Source organism: Delphinus delphis, chromosome 8 (assembly GCF_949987515.2).
Source record: "Delphinus delphis chromosome 8, mDelDel1.2, whole genome shotgun sequence".
Taxonomy (NCBI): Eukaryota; Metazoa; Chordata; class Mammalia; order Artiodactyla; family Delphinidae; genus Delphinus; species Delphinus delphis.
Window position 1 is genome coordinate 78,270,016 of NC_082690.1, and position 22,959 is coordinate 78,292,974.

General features: G+C 37.0%; 1 protein-coding gene across 2 annotated transcripts in view; it reads left to right on the forward strand.

The window, feature by feature from the left end:
- LUZP2 (leucine zipper protein 2) overlaps positions 1-22,959 on the forward strand; it is a 448,942-nt gene that overhangs the window by 326,836 nt on the left and 99,147 nt on the right. For both annotated transcript variants that reach the window (XM_060017352.1, XM_060017353.1), the window contains exon 7: positions 11,817-11,879. In XM_060017352.1, the coding sequence (XP_059873335.1) occupies positions 11,817-11,879 (63 nt within the window). The remainder of the gene's footprint in view (positions 1-11,816; positions 11,880-22,959) is intronic.

Consider the following 22,959-nt stretch of genomic DNA (forward strand, 5'->3'; position numbering starts at 1 on the left):
GTGTTAGCCTTCAAACCTCAATGAAGACCTGATGCCTGTGAAGGAAGGGGAAAGGAAAGAGGTTTAGTTAGAACAAGAACAGTGTCTTACACAAGTTTACCCCTTTTCCCATAGCAGACTAGAAGCAAGGTACAGTGCTGGTGAACTACTTCTACCATCTCCTAAATATGGAGCCGCCTCTCATTCAAAAAGCCTTTTCCTGGGCTTCCCTGGTGGCGCAGTGGTTGAGAGTCTGCCTGCCGACGCACGGGACACGTGTTCGTGCCCCGGTCCGGGAAGATCCCTCATGCCGCGGAGTGGCTAGGCCCGTGAGCCATGGCCGCTGAGCCTGTGCGTCCGGAGCCTGTGCTCCGCAACGGGAGAGGCCACAACAGTGAGAGGCCCGCGTACCGCAAAAAAAAAAAAAAAAAAAAAAAAAAAAAAAAAATCATTATTATGAGTGCTGGAGTTAGAGTCAACATGCAATATAATAATCCATTTATAATATCTTTACAATAATATTATACATGAAATGAATAGAACTTTTTAATACATGGAAACTAAATGTTGATGCCCCATAAATGAATAATCAAACTGAATGGCATATAGATATGAGCCTGTGCAGTGTTGTTTTTTCATTGTATTTTTCTATTTGGATATAAATAAACTCTTTATATTGTTGATATTTGCTAGGTTTCTAGAAATATTGCGTATGTAGCATGCAGTTTCTGAATGTTACTTGTAAGAGCGTAAGCAAGTGGATATGAGTTTTGAAACCACCTGGACTGAAGCTGTATTCTGAGATGGTTGACATGTTCCCAGATCCCCACAGCACCCAGGAAAAAGGAAAAAGAGGTGTCTCCTAGGAGAAGGTGTCTGTGGTGTTTATAAACAAACAGAAGAATGAAAAAACAAACAGCAATAACAACCTGGAGCTACCTATATTTTTTAGCCCCTTAATTCAAAAAGATTCATATTTCTCATCTCAATTTCTCAGAGGACATATTATTTCTGCATTCTTATTTATGAATTCCTAGACTTTTCATAGATCAGTAATGTATAACGTTAAAATAAATTAAAATATGTTCATTATAATTTATTCATTTGCTCTATTTCCTTATTTATTTCAACTTCTTGATTTAATAGGCCAATGTAGTTGGCTCCTGACAGGAATATCTGTGAAAAACTGTGTTTCTAATGTTTGAACCTCTCAGGGGTGTATCATTTACAACACTTACAAGAGTATACTCTAATTGATGATGGTTCCAGCATTAGATGATGATTTAGTAATTATAACACTATCATAACACAGTCCCCCACTTTGCAAAATCCACTACCTTGCATAGTTGAAAACATTTTGAATGTAATAAGAAACTGAATCACAGTTGCAGTTTATTCACTGGAAGACTCATAAACATTCCATGTAGTCTTGGAAAAGTACAATATTTTAAACATATGAGAGGGCTTTACATATCAAAGAGGAGTTTTGTACCAGTACTGTTTACTAGGATATAATAATCCCATGAGGATCCTGTAGTTATTAGGTACTATGGCCAGCTACTTTATTTATTTATTTATTTAACATCTTTATTGGAGTATAACTGCTTTACAATGGTGTGTTAGTTTTTGCTTTATAACAAAGTGAATCAGTTATACACATACATATGTTCCCATACTTCTTCCCTCTTGCATCTCCCTCCCTCCTACCCTCCCTATCCCACCCCTGTAGGTGTTCACAAAGCACCGAGCTGGTCTCCCTGTGCTATGTGGCTGTTTCCCACTAGCTATCTATTTTACATTTGGTAGTGTATATATGTCCATGCCACTCTCTCACTCAGTCCCAGCTTACCCTTCCCCCTCCCCATGTCCTCAAGTCCATTCTCTATGTCTGTGTCTTTATTGCTGTCCTGCCCCTAGGTTCTTCATGACCTTTTTTTTTTTTTTAGATTCTATATATATGTGTTAGCACACGGTATTTGTTTTTCTCTTTCTGACTAACTTCACTCTGTATGACACACTCTAGGTCCATCCATCTCACTACAAATAACTCAATTTTGTTTCTTTTTATGGCTGAGTAATATTCCATCATATATATGTGCCACCTCTTCTTTATCTATTCATCTGCCAATGGACACATAGATTGCTTGCATGTCCTGGCTATTGTAAACAGAGCTACAATGAACATTTTGGTACATGACTCTTTTTGAATTTTGGTTTTCTCAGGGTATATGCCCAGTAGTGGAATTGCTGGGTCATATGGTAGTTCTATTTGTAGTTTTTTAAGGAACCTCCATACTGTTCTCCATAGTGGCTTTATCAATCTACATTCTCACCAACAGTGCAAGAGGGTTCCCTTTTCTCCACACGCTCTCCAGCATTTATAGTTTCTAGATTTTTTTGATCATGGCCATTCTGACTGGTGTGAGGTGATATTGCATTGTAGCTTTGATTTGCATTTCTCTAATGATTAATGATCTTGAGCATTCTTTCATGTGTTTGTTGGCAGTCTGTATATCTTCTTTGGAGAAATGTGTTTAGGTCTTCTGCCCATTTTTGGCTTGGGTTGTTTCCTATTTTGATATTGAGCTGCCTGTGCCACTTGTAAATTTTGGAGATTAAACCTTTGTCAGTTGCTTCATTTGCAAATATTTTCTCCCATTCTGAGGGTTGTCTTTTCGTCTTGTTTATGGTTTCCTTTGCTGTGCAAAAGCTTTGAAGTTTCATTAGGTCCCATTTGTTTATTTTTGTTTTTATTTCCATTTCTATAGGAGGTGGGTCAAATAGGATCTTGCTGTGATTTATGCCATAGAGTGTTCTGCCTATGTTTTCCTCTAAGAGTTTGATAGTGTCTGGCCTTACATTTAGCTCTCTAATCCATTTTCAGTTTATTTTTGTGTATGGTGTTAGGGAGTGTTCTAATTTCATTCTTTCACATTTAGCTGTCCAGTTTTCCCAGCACCATTTATTGAAGAGGCAGTCTTTTCTCCACTGCATATTCTTGCCTCCTTTTTCCGAGATAAGATGACCATATGGGCCTGCATTTATCTGTGGGCTTTCTCTCCTGTTCCATTGATCTATCTTTCCGTTTTATGCCAGTACCATACTGTCTTGATTACTGTAGCTTTGTAGTAAACTCTGAAGTCAGGGAGCCTGATTCCTCCAGCTCCGTTTTTTGTTCTCAAGATTGCTTTGGCTATTATGGGTCTTTTGTGTTTCCATACAAATTTAAAATTTTTTTGTTCTAGTTCTATGAAAAATGCCAGTGGTAGTTTGATAGGGATTGCATTGAATCAGTAGATTGCCTTGGGTAGTATAGTCATTTTCACAATGTTGATTCTTCCAATCCAAGACATTGGTATGTCTCTCCATCTATTTGTATCATCTTTAATTTCTTTCATCAGTGTCTTATAATTTTCTGCATACAGGTCTTTTGTCTCCTTAGTAGGTTTATTCCTAGATATTTTATTCTTTTTGTTGCAATGGTAAATGTGAGTGTTTTCTTAATTTCACTTTCAGATTTTTCATCATTAGTGTATAGGAATGCCAGAGATTTCTGTGCATTAATTTTGTATCCTGCTACTTTACCAATTTCTTTGATTAGCTCTAGTAGTTTTCCGGTAGCATCTTTAGGATTCTCTATGTATAGTATCATGTCATCTGCAAACAGTGACAGCATTACTTCTTCTTTTCTGCTTTGGATTCCTTTTATTTCTTTTTCTTCTCTGACTGCTGTGGTATAAAATTCCAAAAGTATGTTGAATAATAGTGGTGAGAGTGGGCAACCTTGTCTTGTTCCTGATCTTACTGGAAATGGTTTCAGTTTTTCACCATTGAGTATGATGTTGGCTGTGGGTTTGTCATTTATTGCCTTTATTATGTTGAGGAAAGTTCCCTCTATGCCTACTTTCTGGAGGGTTGTTATCATAAATGGGTGTTGTGTTCTGTTAAAGCTTTCTCTGCATCTATTGAGATGATCATATGGTTTTTCTACTTCAATTTTTTAATATGGTGTGTCACATTGATTGATTTGCGTATATTGAAGAATCCTTGCATTCCTGGAATAAAACCCACTTGACCATGGTGTATGATCCTTTTAATCTGCTGTTGGATTCTGTTTGTTAGGATTTTGTTGAGGATTTTTGCATCTATGTTGATCAGTGATATTGGCCTGTAGTTTTCTTTCTTTGTGGCATCTTTGTCTGGTTTTGGTATCAGGGTGATGGTGGCCTCCTAGAATGAGTTTGGGAGTGTTCCACCATCTGCTATATTTTGGAAGAGTTTGAGAAGGATAGGTGCTTAGCTCTTCTCTAAATATTTGATAGAATTCGCCTGTGAAGCCATCTGGTCCTGGGCTTTTGTTTGTTGGAACATTTTTAATCACAGTTTCAATTTCAGTTCCTGTGATTTGTCTGTTCATATTTCCTATTACTTCCTTGTTCAGTCTTGGAAGGTTGTGCATTTGAAAGAATTTGTTCAATTCTTCCAGGTGGTCCTTTTTATTGGCATATAGTTGCTTGTAGTAATCTCTCATGATCCTTTGTATTTCTGCAGTGTCAGTTGTTCCTTCTCCTTTTTCATTTCTAAATCCATTGATTTTAATTTTCTCCCTTTTTTTTTTGATGAGTCTGGCTAATGGTTTATCAATTTTGTTTCTCTTCTCAAAGAACCAGCTTTTAGTTTTATTCATCTTTGCTATCATTTCCTTCATTTCTTTTTCATTTATTTCTGATCTGATCTTTATGATTTCTTTCCTTCTGCTAACTTTGGGGTTTTCTTATTCCTCTTTCTCTAATTCCTTTAGGTGTAAGGTTAGGGTGTTTATTTGAGATGTTTCTTGTTTCTGAAGGTAGGATTGTATTGCTATAAACTTCCCTCTTAGAACTGCTTCTGCTGCATCCCATAGGTTTTGGGTTGTCGTGTTTTCATTGTCATTGGTTTCTAGGTATCTTTTGATTGCATCTTTGATTTCTTCACTGATCTCTTGGTTATTTAGTAATGTATGGTTCAGCCTCCATGTATTTATATTTTTTACAGATCTTTTCCTGTAATTGATAACTAGTCTCATAGCATTGTGGTCGGAAAAGATACTTGATACAATTTCAATTTTCTTAAATTTACCAAGGCTTGATTTGTGACCCAAGATATGATCTATCCTGGAGAATATTCCATGAGCAGTTGAGAAAAACGTGTATTCTGTTGTTTTTAGATGGAATGTCCTACAAATATCAATTAAGTCCATCTTGTTTAATGTATCATTTAAAGCTTGTGTTTCCTTATTTATTTTCATTTTGGATGATCTGTCCATTGGTGAAAGTGGGGTGTTAAAGTCCCCTACTGTGAATGTGTTACTGTCGATTTATGCTTTTATGGCTGTTAGTATTTGCCTTATGTATTGAGGTGCTCCTATGTTGGGTGCATAAATATTTACAATTGTTATATCTTCTTCCTGGGTTGATCTCTTGATCATTATGTAGTGTCCTTCTTTGTCTCTTGTAGTAGTCTTTATTTTAAAGTCTAGTTTGTCTGATTTGAGAATTGCTACTCCAGCTTTCTTTTGATTTCCATTTGCATGGAATATCCTTTTCCATCCCCTCACTTTCAGTCTGTATGTGTCCTTAGGTCTGAAGTGGGTCTCTTGTAGACAGTATATATATGGGTCTTGTTTTTGTATCCATTCAGCCAGTCTATGTCTTTTATTTGGAGCATTTAATCCATTTACATTTAATGTAGTTATCGATATGTATGTTCCTATTCCCATTTTCTTAATTGTTCTGGGTTTGTTATTGTAGGTCTTTTCCTTGTCTTGTGTTTCCTGCCTAGAGAAGTTCCTTTAGCATTTGTTGTAAAGGTGGTTTGGTGGTGCTGAATTCTCTTAGTTTTTGCTTGTCTGTAAAGTTTTTAATTTCTCCATCAAGTCTGAATGAGATGTTTGTTGGTTAGAGTAATCTTGGTTGTAGATTTTTCTCCTTCATCCCTTTAAATATGTCCTGTCACTCCCTTCTGCCTTGCAGAGTTTCTGCTGAAAAATCAGCTGTTAACCTTATGGGGATTCCTTTGTGTGTTTTTTGTTTTTTCCTTGCTGTTTTTAATACTTTTTCTCTGTATTTAATTTTTGATAGTTTGATTAATATGTGTCTTGGTGTTTTTCTCCTTGTGTTTATCCTTAATGGGACTCCCTGTGCTTCCTAGATTGATTAGCTATTTCCTTTCCCATATTACAGAAGTTTTCCACTATAATCTTTTCAATATTTTCTCAGTCCCTTTCTCTTTCTCTTCTTCTTCTGGGACCCCTATAATTTGAATGTTCATGTGTATAATGTTTTCCCAGGTGTCTCTGGGACTGTCCTCAATTATTTTCATTCTTTTATTCTTTATTCTGCTCTGTGATATTTTTTTCCACTATTTTATCTTCAAGGTCACTCATCCGTTCTTCTGCCTCAGTTATTCTGCTTTTAATCCCTTCTAGAGAATTTTAAATTTCATTTATTGTGTTGTTCATCATTGTTTGTTTGCTCTTTAGTTCGTCTATATCCTTGTTAAACGTTTCTTGTATTTTCTCAATTCTATTTCCAAGATTTTGGATCATCTTTACTATCATTATTCTGAATTCTTTTTCGGGTAACCTGCCTATTTCCTCTTCATTTGTTGGGTCTCATGGGTTTTTGCCTTGCTCCTTCATCTGCTGTGTTTTTCTCTGTCTTCTCATTTTGCTTAACTTACTGTTTTGGGGGCTCCTTTTCGCAGGGTGCAGGTTCGTAGTTCCTGTTGTTTTTGGTGTCTGTCCCCAGTGGCTAAGGTTGGTTCAGTGGTTGTGTAGGCTTTCTGGTGGAGGAGACTAGTGCCTGTGTTCTGGTGGATGAGGCTGGATCTTGTCTTTCTGGTGGGCAGGTCCACGTCTGGTGGTGTGTTTTGGGGTGTCTGTGGCCTTATTATGATTTTAGGCAGCCTCTCTGCTAGTGGATGGCGTTGTATTCCTGTCTTGCTAGTTGTTTGGCATAGGGTGTCCAGCACCTTAGCTTGCTTGTCATTGATTGGAGCTGGGTCTTGGCATCGAGATGGAGATCTCGAGGAAATTTTCACTGTTTGATATTACATGGAACTGGGAGGTCTCTTGTGGACCAGTGTCCTGAACTTAGCTCTCCCACCTCTGAGGAACAGCCCTTATGCCTGGCTGGAGCACCAAGAGCCTGTCATCCACATAGCTCAGAATAAAAGGGAGAAAAAAAAGAAAGAAAGAAGAAGATAAAATAAAATAAAAACTAATTATTAAAAAAAATGTTTTTTAAGTAATAAAAAAAAAGAATGAAATAAAGAAGAGAGCAACCAAACCAAAAAACTAATCCACCGATGATAACAAGTACTAAAATCTATACTAAAAAAGAAAGGGGCTTCCCTGGTGGCACAGTGGTTGAGAGTCCACCTGCTGATGCAGGGGACACAGGTTTGTGCCCCAGTCCAGGATGATCCCACATGCTGTGGAGTGGCTAGGCCCTTGAGCCATGGCGGCTGAGCCTGCCTGTCCGGAGCCTGTGCTCCGCAAAAGCCTGTGTACCACAAAAAAAAAAAAAAAAAACTACGAAAATAAAGCCAGACAGACAGAACCCTAGGAAAAATGGTAAAAGTGAAGTTATACAGACAAAATCAGAAACAGAAGCCTACACATACACACTCCTAAAAAGAGAAAAAGGGAAAAAAAAAAAAAAAACAAATATATATATATATATATATATATATATATATATATATATATATATATATATATATATATATATATATATAGTTGCTCCCAAAGTCCACCTCCTCAATTTGGGATAATTTGTTGTCTATTCAGGTATTCCACAAATGCAGGTTACATCACGTTGATTGTGGAGATTTAATCTGCTGCTCCTGAGGCTGCTGGGAGAAATTTCCCTTTCTCTTCTTTGTTCACACAGCTCCCCGGGTTCAGCTTTGGATTTGGATCCCCCTCTGCATGTAGGTCACCTGAGGGCGTGTGTTCTTTGCTCAGACAGGACGGGGTTAAAAAGGAGCAGCTGATTCGGGGTCTCTGGCTCACTCAGGCCGGGGGGATGAAGGGGTGCGGATGCGTGGCGAGCCTGCGGCGGCAGAGGCCGGCGTGACATTGCACCAGCCTGAGGCACGCCGTGCGTTCTCCCAGGACTTGTCCCTGGATCACGTGACCCTGGCAGTGGCGGGCTGCACAGGTTCCCTGGAGGGGAGGTGTGGATAGTGACCTGTGCTCGCACACAGGCTTCTTGGTGGCGGCAGCAGCAGCCTTAGCGTCTCATGCCCATCTCTGGGGTCCGTGCTGTTAGCCGCAGCTCACGCCCGTCTCTGGAGCTCCTTTAAGCAGCGGTCTTAATCCCCTCTCCTCGCGCATCAGGAAACAAAGAGGGAAGAAAAAGTCTCTTGCCTCTTCGGCAGGTCCAGACCTTTTCTCGGGCACACTCCCGGCTAGCCGTGGCGCACTAACCCCTTCAGGCTGTGTTCATGCCGCCAACCCCAGTCCTCTCCCTGGGATCCGACTGAAGCCCGAGCCTCAGCTCCCAGCCCCCGCACGTCCCTGTGGGTGAGCAGACAAGCCTCTCGGGCTGGTGAGTGCTGGTCAGCACTGATCCTCTGTGCGGGAATCTGTCTGCTTTGCCCTCCGCACCCCTGTTGCTGTGCTCTCCTCCGTGGCTCCGAAGCTTCCCCCCGCCCCGCCACCCGCAGTCTCCGCCCGCGAAGGGGCGTCCTAGTGTGTGGAAACCTTTCCTCCTTCACAGCTCCTGCTGTGCAGGGACACACTGGTGCAGGTCCCGTCCCTATTCTTTTGTGTGTGTTTTTTTCATTTTTCTTTTGCCCTCCTCAGGTACGTGGGGAGTTTCTTGCCTTTTGGGAGGTCTGAGGTCTTCTGCCAGCGTTCAGTAGGTGTTTTATAGGATCAGTTCCATATGTAGATGTATTTCTGATGTATTTGTGGGGAAGAAGGTGATCTCCGTGTCGTACTCTTCCGCCATCTTGAAGCTCCTCCTCTATTTTTTGTTTTTTAAATAGATTTTCTGTTTTTAGAGAAGCTTTAGGTTCACAGCAAAATTGAGCTGAAAGTTCGGAGAGCTCCCAGGTACTCCCTGCCTCCACACAGCCCCCCATTAGCAGCATCCTCCACCAGAGCAGTAAATCTGCTATAATCGATGAAACTGCATTGACACATCATCATCACCCAGAGTCCCTAGTTGAGTTTAGGTTTCATTCTTAGTTGTTTACATTCTATAGAGTTTGACAAACGTATAACACATAACCACCCTTACAGTATCGTATAGAATAGTTTCATTGACTTATTCTGTGTTTTAGGAAGCCTTCCAGGGACTTCCCTGGTGGTGCAGTGGTTGAGAGTCCGCCTGCAAGTGCAGGGGACACGGGTTCGTGCCCCGGTCCGGGAAGGTCCCACATGCCGCAGAGCGGCTAGGCCGGTGAGCCATGGCTGCTGAGCCAAAAAAGAAGCCCTCCAGGTGATTCTTGTGCACATTAAAGTCTGGCAACCATTTTATTACAAGATACATGTTTTTAAAGCTAAGTTCAAAAAATAGCCAAGAAATTAATACTGTATTAAATCCTACATCTAAACTGAAGGTGTACTTGATTTATTCTACTCTCCTCTTTTGTTTTTTATTGAGGTATAGTTGATTTCCAATATTATATTAGTTTCAGGTGTGCAGCATAGGGATTCAATATTTTTATAGATTATACTTCATTTAAAATTATTACAAAATAATGGCTATATTTGCCTGTTCTGTATAATATATCCTTTTTGCTTATTTATTTTATGCATGGTATTTGGTAACTCTTAATCCCATACACCTGTCTTGCCCTTCCCTACCTCCTCCTCCCCATTGGTAACTGCTAGTTTGTTCTCTATATCTATGAGTCTGTTTCTGTTTGTTATTTAGATTTGTTTTGTTTTTTAGATTCCACATATGTGATAACATAGAGTATTTGTCTTTCTCTGTCTGACTTATTTCACTAAGCATAATACCCTCTAGGTCCATCCACCATATTGCAAATGGCAAAATTTAATTCTTTTTTTATGGCCGAATAATGTTTCATTATATATATTTATACCACATTCTTTTTATCCATTCATCTGTTGATGGACACTTAAGTTGTTTCCATATCTTGGCTATTGAAGTAATGCTGCTATGAACATTGGAGTGCATATATCTTTTTAAATTAGTGTTTTTATTTTCTTCAAATATATACCCAACAGTGGGATTGCTGGGTCATATGGTAGTTCTATTTTTAGTTGTTTGAGTAAGCGCCACATTGTTTTCCGTAGTAGCTGCACCAACTTAAAATACCAGCAACAGTGTACTAGGGTTCTCTTTTCTCCACATCCTTGCCAACATTTGTTATTTGTAGACTTTTTGATGATGGCCATTCAGACAGGTGTGAGGTGATATCTCTTTCTGGTTTTGATTTGCATGTCCTTGATGATTGGCAGTGTTGAGCATCTTTTCACGTGCCTGTTGGCCATCTGCATTTCCTCTTTGGAAAAGGGTCTATTCAATTCTTCTGCCCTTTATTTAAAAACTTTTTATTGGAGTATAGTTGCTTTACAATGTTGTGTTATTTTCTGCTCTACAGCAAAGTGAATCAGTTATACACATACCCCTGCTTTTTTAGATTTCCTTCCCATTAGGTCACCACACAGCATTGAGTAGAGTTCCCTGTGCTATACAGTATAGTCTTCTGCCCATTTTTTAACAAGGTTGTTTTTTTTGTTGTTTGATGTTGAGTTGTATGAGCTATTTGTATATGTTGGATATTAACCCCTTATCAGTCATATCGTTCGCAAATATCTTCTTCCATTCAATAGGTTGTCTTATAGTTTTGTGGTTGGTTTCCTTTGCTGTGCAAAAGCTTTTAAGTTTAATTAGGTCTCATTTGTTTATTTCTGCTTTTGTTACCTTTGCTTTAGGAGATGGATCCAAAAAATTATTACAATGATTTATGTCCTGCCTATGTTTTGCTCTAGGAGTTTTATAGTATCCATTCTTATATTTATGTCTTTAATCCATCTTGAGTTTACTTTTGTATATGGTGCTAGAAAATGTTCAGTTTCATTTTTTACATGTAACTGTTATGGCCAGCAACTTTTAAAATTAAATTTTATTGAGATATAATTTACATAGAATTTTACTGAGATGTAATTTACATAGAATTCATCATATATACTTTAATGGGCTTGATCAGTATTCAGGATAGAGGATATTTTCATCACCTACAAAGTTCCCACTTGATTCTTTTATAATCTCTACCACCAACCCCCAGTCCACGTCAACTACCAACCTGATTTATGTCCCTAGTCTTTTGTCTTTTCTAGAATATCATATATATGGTATTATACAAAATATAGCTTTTTGTGACTGGATTCTTTCACATACTCTAACACATTTGAAATACATCTATATTGTTACGTTTCAGACTTAATTTATTTTAAGAAACGCCTAACCGTATTTTGGTATTTCATTTCATGGATGTACCATAATTTGTTTACTATTCATCAGTTAATGGACATGTGGGATATTTCCAGCTTTTGACTATTATGAATAAATATACTGTAAACATTTATGTATATATTATAATTTCTCTTAGGTAAATACCTAGAAAGAATTTCTGTATAATTTATATTTATAAGAAACTGCCAAACAGTTTCCCAAACTGACTAAACCATTTCCAAACTAGTTGAGCTCTTTTTACTTTGGCTGCAAAATTCATTCTTATGCAGTTTAAAAGAATTTTAATCTTCAAGTTTGAAAATATAAATGAAATTAAGTCATTAATCCTTTTTTTTACAGTCAAAAAAAATCCAAGCCCAGCTGAAGGAGCTTCGTTATGGGAAGAAGGATTTATTATTTAAGGTAAGCATCTTCCTCCCTACCCCCTCCAACTGGCTAGCTCAATACCTAAACTATCTAAAATATCATTTAGCTTAAATTTAATTTCCAGATTTTCACAAGAATTAAATTGTATTTGACTGAATTGAAGGTTTGTTCATTTTATTGCATACTTAATTAGTGGAGATAAATACAGTTATGGTTTCCTAGGTGCATTCTTAATCAAAGGCAGGCTTCATTCCAAAGTGTTTAAAGTCCCTTTGTAAGCTTCAATTACTTTAATTCAACATTGAGGCATGTCTTTCAGAATATTTACATTAAGGAGAGCATATACTGAACAAGTTTCCACAGATGAGGTCCACTGGTGACTTACATTCTTGACTTCCAGAGATGCCTATATAAATCTTATTATAGTCTTCATGTTTAATCATGGTTGATTGATTTTGGTTATTGATACTTTATAAGACTATCAATGCCTATGTATAGGTAGACATCTATCACAGACTATGGTTATGGTTGACTGACTAATGGCCTCCCAAATATATCCACTTGCTAATCCCCGGAACCCGTGAATGTTATATTTTATGGCAAAGGAGAATTTGAAGAGGTGATTCAGTTAAGGATCTTAAGATGGGAAGATTATCCCAAGTTATCTAGTATAATCGCACAAGTTTTTAATAGGAGTAAGACAGAACTGCCTAAGTAAAAAGAAGATTATGTAACCATGGAAGCTGGGGGCAGAAAGACAATGTAAAGGATTTTTCCCCTATAGCCTCCAGAAAAAACAGCCCTTTCAACACCTTGATTTTGCTCCATAAAATTCATTTCAAACTTCTGACTTTCAGAACAAAAAGAGAATAAATTGTGTTGTTGTTTAAGCCACTTAGTTCATGGTAGTTTGTTATAGTAGCAAGAAGAAACTAATAGAGATATTTCCTTTTATCTCCGTTGAGCAGAGGAGATAGAAGCAGGTGCCTTTAATTGTGCCATCTGCGTTCCCAAATGCAGTAGAGTGATAGAGTATTAGGCTCTTAGTAGTAGGAATAATAATTTGTTTAATAAATAAGTGCAAATTACTTTGTGCGTAATATCTATTTTTCAAAAATGTGTTCACTACAATGATCATCCCAATCTATGAATATCAGGTTTAAAGTACAGAAAATTCTTCGTGTTATCTAATGGTTGGAAAATCCTTTAATTTTTCTGATTAAAACAGTAAGAAATGACTTCTCTTATTTGACACATTTATTTTTGGCTTAGAATCATGGGAAGGTGTTCCTGTTATGTAAACCAATATCTATTAAATCCTTATTCCATGCAAGTCATGAATCTGGGCACATTTTGCCATTTAGTCTTTCATAAATATGCTTCCTGCCATTCCTTTAATCTCATCTATAACAAGATATTCTCCAGCACACCAAGAAAACTTTGAATTTATTCTCATTAATGCTTACTGACTCTCAGCACTGCTCATTGCATGTGATAAATAGATAAGATAAAAGTATAAAATCCAAGATATTTGCCTGTGTACCTTCAATCTTTCATACTGAGACTCTTAAGCTCAGGGTATCTTAACTTTTACATTCAGCTTGGCCTTAGCTTTTTGCAGTCATCAATAACAAATAATTGAAATTGGCAAAAAAAAAAACCCAAAAAACCTAGTGTGTGTGTGTGTGTGTGTGTGTGTGTGTGTGTTCATATTTGCAAAGAAATGTCTAGTTCTCTGATTTGGTTAACTTAATAAGATCAGGAATATAATAAGAGAATTCCAAGCTCCCTAGAGCTGATAACTTTTAGGTATTAGGCTGGGAGATTTATGTAAAGATAGAAGATCATATGAGGCTTTTTAAATTTTTTGAATTTCATTTCTCAAATTGAAGAGTTATAGAAAGAAAAGTTGGGAGAAAAGAATGAGATCCAATAATTTTCCATGATTTACTTCTTTGTAATATGACAGTTGTTAAATATAGATTAGTAATTTATCAACTTTCAGAAATTACCAAAATTAAGATTTGTTGCATATCTGTATTATTTGAAAAAATGAGACATTATTTGTAAGCCTTGTTATTTTAGGCCACTTTGAGAAGAGCACTTTTATATGAAATCAAGTGAATTGTGTATGAATAGACCATGAAGTTGCACAAATTAGGATGTCTTCCCATATTCTCTCCCCAAAACACTGTTTAATTTTTATTAACTCCAATAACATGAGATCTAGAAGCATGGCAATTTTAGTAGTTAAATTAACTTATTCAGTAGCTAAACAATGTCAACCAGGACCCAGAGTTTTTTGTTTGTTTGTGTTTCAGACTTTTTCATATCATGATCCTCACATAACTGACTTGTTCTAAGCTTTGATTCCTCATTATAGAGTGATAGTGTCTAAAGAGCTATATACCTCTGTACAAAGTCAAAGAAAAGGGTGCGGGGGGAGACGCTTGTCCTTGAGTGTCATAATTTTTGTAAAGGAGGAACATTTTTTGAGAAGTCTCCCCAAACTTGGGCATGACCCTATGCAAAAGTGAGACTTTAGTGTTTTCAGCTTCTACTGTGAAATGTTGCTTCTTTTTAGAAGTAAAGAAATCTAATTGTTAATGGAGAGGCAACCAAAAATTTCTGCTATAATGTACTCATCCACTCATCTTGATGACAACTTACATTTATATCATCTCATTTGCTTAGTTTTATATCAACAGTGCACATTTTAGGTATTGTATAAACATATGTTAAATAAATGAATGAATACATACATACATACATACGTATGTACATGGATACATAAATAGATAGGTCAGGGCAGTAGAGAGTAGAAGCTAATGTCTGTGACCACAGGAATCCATCCATGCACCTATTAAAATGAGTCCACAAATATTTTTGGCAATAACTTGCTGAATCCTGAGATAAGTAGCAAAATATTTTATTTCCCTGAAAGTAGTTTCCTGAGAATCTATTCAGTTTTGAATAGATTTGATGGCTTTTAGTGAAGATAATCTTTGAAGGAGCAATGCCTGCCGCTAAAGCACGTGAATTTATCTTAAAAATAATGGCATGTGCTGACAATTGCAAGACATACTGATAAATTCAGTGTCCTTATTAATGTTTGAGAGCTGGCTTTTGATTAGGGAAGGCTGCCAGCCGCAGTAAACATTCTGTACTAAGGAAAGAATTGAGGCCCTGCGGATTGTTATTTGCCCAGGACTTGAGTTACTTTTTATCTTCCTTGATTCAATTTGGAGTTGATATTCTCTGAAATACCTACCCTCCATTTTGCTCCTCTATTTTACTTCTACATATAATTATTTTTTTGATTTCAGAAGAATTATTTTTTCAGTATAGAACAATTTCAAAACATGTCTAAATGTATAAGGCCAAAAAAAAAAAAACACTTAAAATCCCATCACTTGGAGCACACTCAATGTTTTGAAATATTTTGTATTTCTGTTTAGTTCCTTTTGTATTAGGCATAATCTGCTTTGTGATTAACATGTATGTTAATATAGATTATATATTATACATATTCTGCTTTTTTAAAACATAAAAGTATCCTTTAGTTATAATTTCTTCATAAAAATTTAAAAGTGTAATTTTATGATATGTGTGCCAAAAGTGAATTTTTTCCTTATGAATATATGTGGATAGAGAAGATGTGGCACATATATACAATGGAATATTACTCAGCCATTAAAAAGAATGAAATAATGCCATTTGCAGCAACATGGATGGACCTAGAGATTGTCATACTGAGTGAAGTAAGTCAGATAGAGAAAGACAAATATTGTATGTTATCGCTTATATGTGGACTCTAAAAAAAGTGATACAAATGAACTTATTTACAAAACAGGAATAGACTCATAGACTTAGAGGACAAACGTATGATTACCAGGGGCAAGGGTGGCAGGGGAGAGATAGTTAGGGAGTTTGAGATTGACATGTACACACTGCTGTATTTAAAAATGCATAACCAACAAGGACCTACTGTATAGCACAGGGAATGCTGCTCAATATTATGTAACAACCTAAATGGGAAAAGAACTTGAAAAAGAATAGATCCACATATATGTATAACTGTATCACTTTGCTGTACACCTGAAACTAGCACACCATTTTTAATCAACTATACTCCAATATAAAATAAAAAGTTAAAAAAGTGTGTGTATGATGATTCTAATTAACACTCTGATGAAAAATGTGTTCTTATTTTTATCTCAAAGTGTAGTTTTTTATTGAATGTGTATGTAACTATAAAGTAATTCACTAAAATTATTGAAAAATTTTAACGTTATTGAAACCTAATAGACGTTATTTTTGGAGTTTGGATTTTTTAACTTGAATGAGGAATAACTGACAAATATAATCATATATATTTAAAGTGTACAGCATGACGATTTGATGTACAAATACATTGTGGAACGATTACCAAGATCAAAATAATGAACACATCCCTCACCTCACGTAGTTAACTATTTGTGTGTGTAGTGAGAAAGATTTAGATCTACTCTCAGCAATTTTGAATGATAAATACCCCGTTATTAACCACAGTCACCATGCTATACATTTGATCCTCAGAACTTATTCTTCTTATAAATGCAAATTTGTACACTTTGACATCCGTCACATCATTTCCCTCCTCTCTGCTCCTTGCAGCCACCATTCAATTCTTTGTTCCTATAAAATCAGCCTTTTATTTTTTTGAAGATTCCACATATAAGTGACAACATACAGTATTTTCTTTCTCTGTCTGGCTTATTTCACTTAGGTTGTCACAAATGGCCTGGCTTTGGTAAGGAAAGACTTTCCCCAAATGTGGTTGTGAGGGTACCTTTTATTCCTGAAAGAGCACAGCAGAATAGTCTCCATGCAGCTCCATCAGCTGAGGTCAATGTTAGCACAGACTATAGGGGTCCACTGTGCTCAAGACGGCCGAGGTCCTGTGGTTGGTGGTGGTGGCTAAGGTTATTGTCTTCCTGAGTGGCAAAGACTGCTGAGATTCTCCTATTCTCCTTTTTCACTTGTGAGAACACGTTCTAGCCAAGCTGATCCCTCTTATTGGCTGGTCTGGTGTGCTGGCACTCAGAGAAGTAGTGGAGCCAGAGTCCTAGGATCAGATGTATGTGGAACTACAACAGTACCAGGATCCTGAGGCACAGGTACACTTGTGCAGCAATGGCATTGGAGTCCATTGTGTAAGTATCTGCAGATCTCTGGGGAACTGTAGTCTGAGTCTCTGGGACTCTCCACAGTGACTCAGATTGGGGGTAGGCAGGGAGGATACAGCAGCAGCATGGACCCTGGGGTGGTAGGGTGTGCAATGGCTTGGGGTCAGGGTACAGTAGCAGCACAGTCTTGGGATGATGGAACAAAGTCCCAACTTTGGCCCCAGGGGGCAGTCACAGAAGAGCAGTAACATATCCCTGGTGGTGGTCCATTAAATCTGTGTTGGACCTAGAGGATGGGCCTCAGACCAGCAGCAGCATAGCCCTGGCACTAACAGGTCAGAGCTATGACCTGGGACCCTGGGGTGGGACTCAGAGCATCAGTCAGCCAGTCCCCAGAAATGATGAGTGAGAGCTGGGAACTGAGAACCCAGCGAGGCAGATCTCAGCAGTATAGCAGCTCTGGTCTCATATGAGGCAACATGCTGGGGCATCCCAATCCCAGAGAATGGCTCCTGGGGGCCTTTGAGGGCAGGTCTCATGCAACAATAGCCCCAGCCCTGGGGAGGAGATTCAGCAGCAGAGACTCTGAGATGCTCCATCATCAGGATCAGTGTTGGTGAAAATGATACGAATCCACAGTGGTGAGGCTTGCAGGGGTTCTCCTGCTCTCCTTTTACCTATGCGGTGAAGTTCTTCTGTGGGGACCCCTCCTGGCACTAAGCTGCTCTAGACTGGGAGATGGAGTGCTGAAGGTAAAATGCTTCCTATGCTTTTCTATGCAACCATCATCAGTTTTTGAGCTCTACAGTGTTTTTGCTACTTCCTCATTGTAGTCTAGAGCTTTTCCTGAGATATTTTCATCAGCTTATAGTTCCTTTACTATTTTTGCTGGGTTTTTTGAGAGGAGGAGAAAAGTGTTGGGATCTCCTAGTCCTTCATCTTGCTGAGGTCAACTTTCTTAAGAAAATTATAACAGTTGACTACCCATCAGTGTAGTAAGAAAAAAAAAAAAATGTTGTGTTTAATTAAGACTTTAGGAATACCCAGAGAACTGGGTATTCTCATTAAAGAAACAAGAATAAATGAATAGGTAAATAAATATGTTAGTCTGCTCAGGCTGACATAAAAAAATACCGTGGACCCAGTGGCTTAAACAACAGAAATTTATTTTCTCACAGTCTGGAGGCTGGAAAGTCTGAGATCAAGTCTGGCAGGGTTTGGTTTCTAGTGAGAGCCCTCTTCCTGGTTAGCAGCAGCCACCTTCCCACTGTGTCCTCACACGGAGGAGAACTAGTGAGCTCACTTATGTCTCTCCTTATAAGGACACTAATCCTACAATATCAGGGTCCCACCCTTAGGACCTCATTTAACCTTAATTACCTCCTTATAGGCCCCATCTTCTAGTAAAGTCACATTAGGGGGTAGGCTTTCAACATATGAGTTTGGGGGGAGACACAATTCAGTTCATCGCAGTAATTAACTAAATAATACATGCAGTAAAGCAGTAACAAACTTTGTTGTTTGAGAAATTATAAAATGAAAATTACTGTTTTAATTTGCCCTAAATATGATTACTGGGCAGCTTAAACATTTATTTTAAAACGTAAGCCACTCAATTTCACTTACGTACTTTTTTGTTGTTGTTTTGGTCACTTCAAAACAATTTACGTAATGCTCCCTAGTCACCAAAAATTAAATTTATCAACTTGCCTATTGAGGTAGGGAATGCGAGACTGTTTGAGTTTTGATACCAGATTTTCAGAAGGAGATGTTACTGAGTTTAAATGGAAATTATCTCTGAACTCACTTTCATGTTCTATAGGCTAAAGAATAGATACATTCTGGGTGGGAAGCCTTTTGAACGTATATTTTGGCCATGACAGCTTCCTGGACTGACTTTTCCTGTGTGGAGACCAATATATTTATGCCTTTGCTGAAGGTTCTGTTCCACATGTCATGTTGCTAACATTTGGTCTCTTTAAAGAGCATCATAAGTATCACGTCAATCCTCATTTAATATTGTGTTTATAGTACATATACAGAAAATGATACATGATATGTTGATGGTAAATATGCCCAAAGAATGTGTTTCTTTAAAAAATTTTTATTGCTTCATTCTAGATATGTAACCTTGAATCTGTAGAATTAAAAAATCTCTAGTAATGATAACAACTGATATATATTGAGCACTAAACATGCTTACTCCTCAAAACAACTTAGGTATATACGTATGATGCATTGAGTATTTGTGTGCGTATATGTATATACACACATGATGTGTGTATTGGGGGGGACGTGTGTGTGTGTAAAGTGAGGCCAAAAAGTTAATGGTCCAAGGTCATCAATAGAGTAGATATTGTGTATAACTGAGAAAGGATTTACATCTATCATATACATTCATGTTCACAGTCTGGGTCTAATCCTCTCCCCTGCCTTTTTTTTTTCTTTCTTTATCTTTCTTTCTCTTACTTCCTGTGGTCTCCCTGGTGACTGGCTCTTCATTTTGTTATTTGTCTGTTCTTCACTCTCTAAACTCCTGACCATCTTTCTATTGCTTACTAGTTGTAGCACATATTGAATAATCCATCTTGCTTTGTCCTCTGGTACTTGCAAAATCTTTGCCGATGTCCTGACCTTCAAATGCATAGACGTTTTTGGTCCCAGTATCCATCTTTTTCCCTGCGTTCCAATCTTCTGAGACATTCTATTTGGATGCATCTAGCTGTTTTATGAAAAGAACTATGACATATTAGATTTCCAGTGAGGGATACCGATATTGCAACTATTTCTATTAGTTATTCAATAAAACCAACTTCATAAAATCTATATGTTATTCAGTGTTTCAAATACAATAATGAATTATTTAAATTACTGCCTACATGAAGTTTATAGCCTATCAATAAAAATAAAGCCTTATATGTATTTAGCATTTTATACTGTACCCAGTGCTGTGATGTACATTATTTCCTTTGATCCTCACTACAATCTCCATGAGACAGAGAGGAGAAGTTGTAGAATCCATTTTACCATAAGGGTATTGAGGCCTTGAGAAGTTTGAAATTACTCCAGGCCACCAAAATATTTATTTGCGAAGCTAATTTATTAACAGATTGAAACCATCACTATTTTATTTATTTTAATATTTATTTAGTTATTTATTTAAAATTGAACTGACTTAGAGTTTCTTGGCTCAAGTATATTTGACAGAAATTTATAGTTATTCCTTTGATAACTATTTCTATAGCATAGTTAAACCACTGTATCAAAATTCTGACAATTATTCTGCCACGTTTGGTGATAGACCAGATAACACTCATTTTGAAACTCTGACATCAAAATGGCATGTGTTCTCATTGGTATTTTCTCTAGAAACCAGATGTGTTCAACTGGTATCTGCTTCTGAAAACAGGAATATTGCCACATGAATTCCCAAGTATGGATCCAACAAGTGTCAGATTATTTTCTGATGATTTGAGTCTTCTATAAAGGAATTTTGTGAAGCAGTTGTCACTTAATTTTTAAACCCTTGTATAAATTAAGATAATTTTTGTGCATCTGTCTTTCATTAACTTACATTTATCTCATCCACGTGTTAAACCATTTTTTTTAATGAGCAAAAGCATTTTCAGTGCCACTCATTTGGTATGTGTCAATTTATCTCCAGTTAAGTGAGTTTTGGCCTTAAAAATATAGACACCTTACAGGAGGTTAAAGGGGGTACTGATTTTATTTTCTTCCATGATTTAACAAACTTTAATTTTCAAAACACATTCATTTGTGCCTCAAAATAATTTTATGAGTCAGTCAGGGCAGCTGATACTGTCACCTTAGCGTGTATAAGAAAAACAAGGCCTAGAGAAGGTAAAAGACTTATCTGAAATCATAGAACTAGTAAGTGGCAGAGTTTTATTCTAATCTAAGTCCTGTGACTCCACTATATCACATTTTTCAGTTATATTTCTACTTTGCTTCTTAGGGGGAATCTATGGATTATACTTTTCAGAAATATTTTCTACTGTACTAATTCAAAGATTAAAAGGGCAAATATGCTTAGCCGGAAATATAACTTGTTGATGTAAAAAATAATCTGTTGGTAACTAATATTCAATGCATTTGCTTAAAAAACAAGCATTTTCAGTACAAAAATAGGCTGTTTTCAGTTTAGAATTTGCAACTGCTTGAAACAGAGTTTTTTTTTTTCTGACTCCCTATATTATTATTATTATCTAACCTACTCGTTTTTAAAACTATAGTATAGAGGTATGTTCTGTGGTAAGAAACAGGAGAAATTTAACTGACCTTGTCCAAATCAACCCAACTTTTCAGGCTTGCTCCTTCCATGTTTTAAAGCACAAAAGCCAACTAGCCTCACTTATTTTCTTATTATTCACCAGATAATGGAGTATATATGCAGGTTTTAAAAGGACATGCTTCTTATCAGAAGTCATAGCAAATTTAAATTTATTAAACATTAATTTTTCTCTGAAAATGTTGAGAATATTCCAAATACTGAAAATCACTAAAAGTACAAAATTTCTTAAGAAACCAAGCCTAGAGCTTTAAAGTGACTTATCTATGATAACACAACTTCAATCTAAGCTTCCTGACTTCATGTTTGTTCATTTCTCAAAAATTATTGATTGAGCACGTGTTATCTGTCAGGCACTGAGCAAAGTGTTGTTTTATTTGTTTTTGTTTTTGTTTTTTTTTTCCCATTTCACCAGGATTTCTTCACACTTTAGCAAGGGATTTGAAGTCAATGGATGAATTTCAGGAAGATATTGACTCCTCAGAATATTTTTATAGGTTTACATATGGCATTTTTCTTGGAGAGGAGCTTATATAATTTATCAGATTATCAAATGGTCTATACCTATCCAAAGTTTAACAGTTTAGGAATCATTGCTTTACATATTGGCCCTCACCTTCTACCATGCTAAGCACTTTTAGGCAACGGTAAGCAGAGTTTTCTCTGGTTGTTATTGAGAATACTGTGCTTGTTTCAAGTTTCTGTCTTTTTCTTTCCTACTCTGTTCACTTATTAGAAAACTGAGGTGTATTCTATAACTGCCAGGCTGATGATTGTGTCAGAAATTATTTTTAGAAAATGTTTATAACTTTAAATATGTTTTTAAATTTTACCATTTTAATGAAATTTTATCATTAATTTGAGATTTGAAAAAAAAGTTATGACTTTTCCCATAGGAAAATAAAACATGTTAAGTGATTTAAACCAGATATTGTAAATACATTTTAAAAAGTGAATATCTTTGTGTGTCCCTACCCCATACCCTGTGCCTGCCTATCCAATACCTTGCTAAAGGGTCATGGGGTTATTTTCCACTGAGCTTGGGTCTAGGCTTGACATCATCCTCATTCCAAGCAGCTCCTAAAAGTCAGTCATGGTTGGTACCTATCTGCCATCCCTGAATGAGCTCTAAATATTTTGCCTATAGCCAGCCTTCAGTCTCTAGAAGGACACTCTGCAGTATTTGCTCACCAGTGTCTTACCATTGTAGCAAATGATAAATGTTATATATTTGCAAAGTCTTTGTAGAGAAATGGTCTAAAGGCTAAGAAATGTTAGGAAATAAGGCATAAGTGTGAATTTTTCTGCAGAGAATCAAAATGAAGACAATTAACTTTATTTTTTTAATGTCTTTATTGGAGCATAATTGCTTTACAATATTGTGTTGGTTTCTGCTGTATAATAAAGTGAATCAGCTATACGTATACATATATCCCCATATCCCATCCCTCTGGCGCCTCCCTCCCACCCTCCCTATCCCACCCCTCTAGGTGGTCATAAAGCACCGAGCTGATCTCCCTGTGCTATGCAGCTGCTTCCCACTAGCCATCTATTTTACATTTGGTAGTGTATATATGTCCATGCCACTCTCTCACTTTGTCCCAGCTTGCCCTTCCCCCTCCCTGTGTCCTCAAATCCA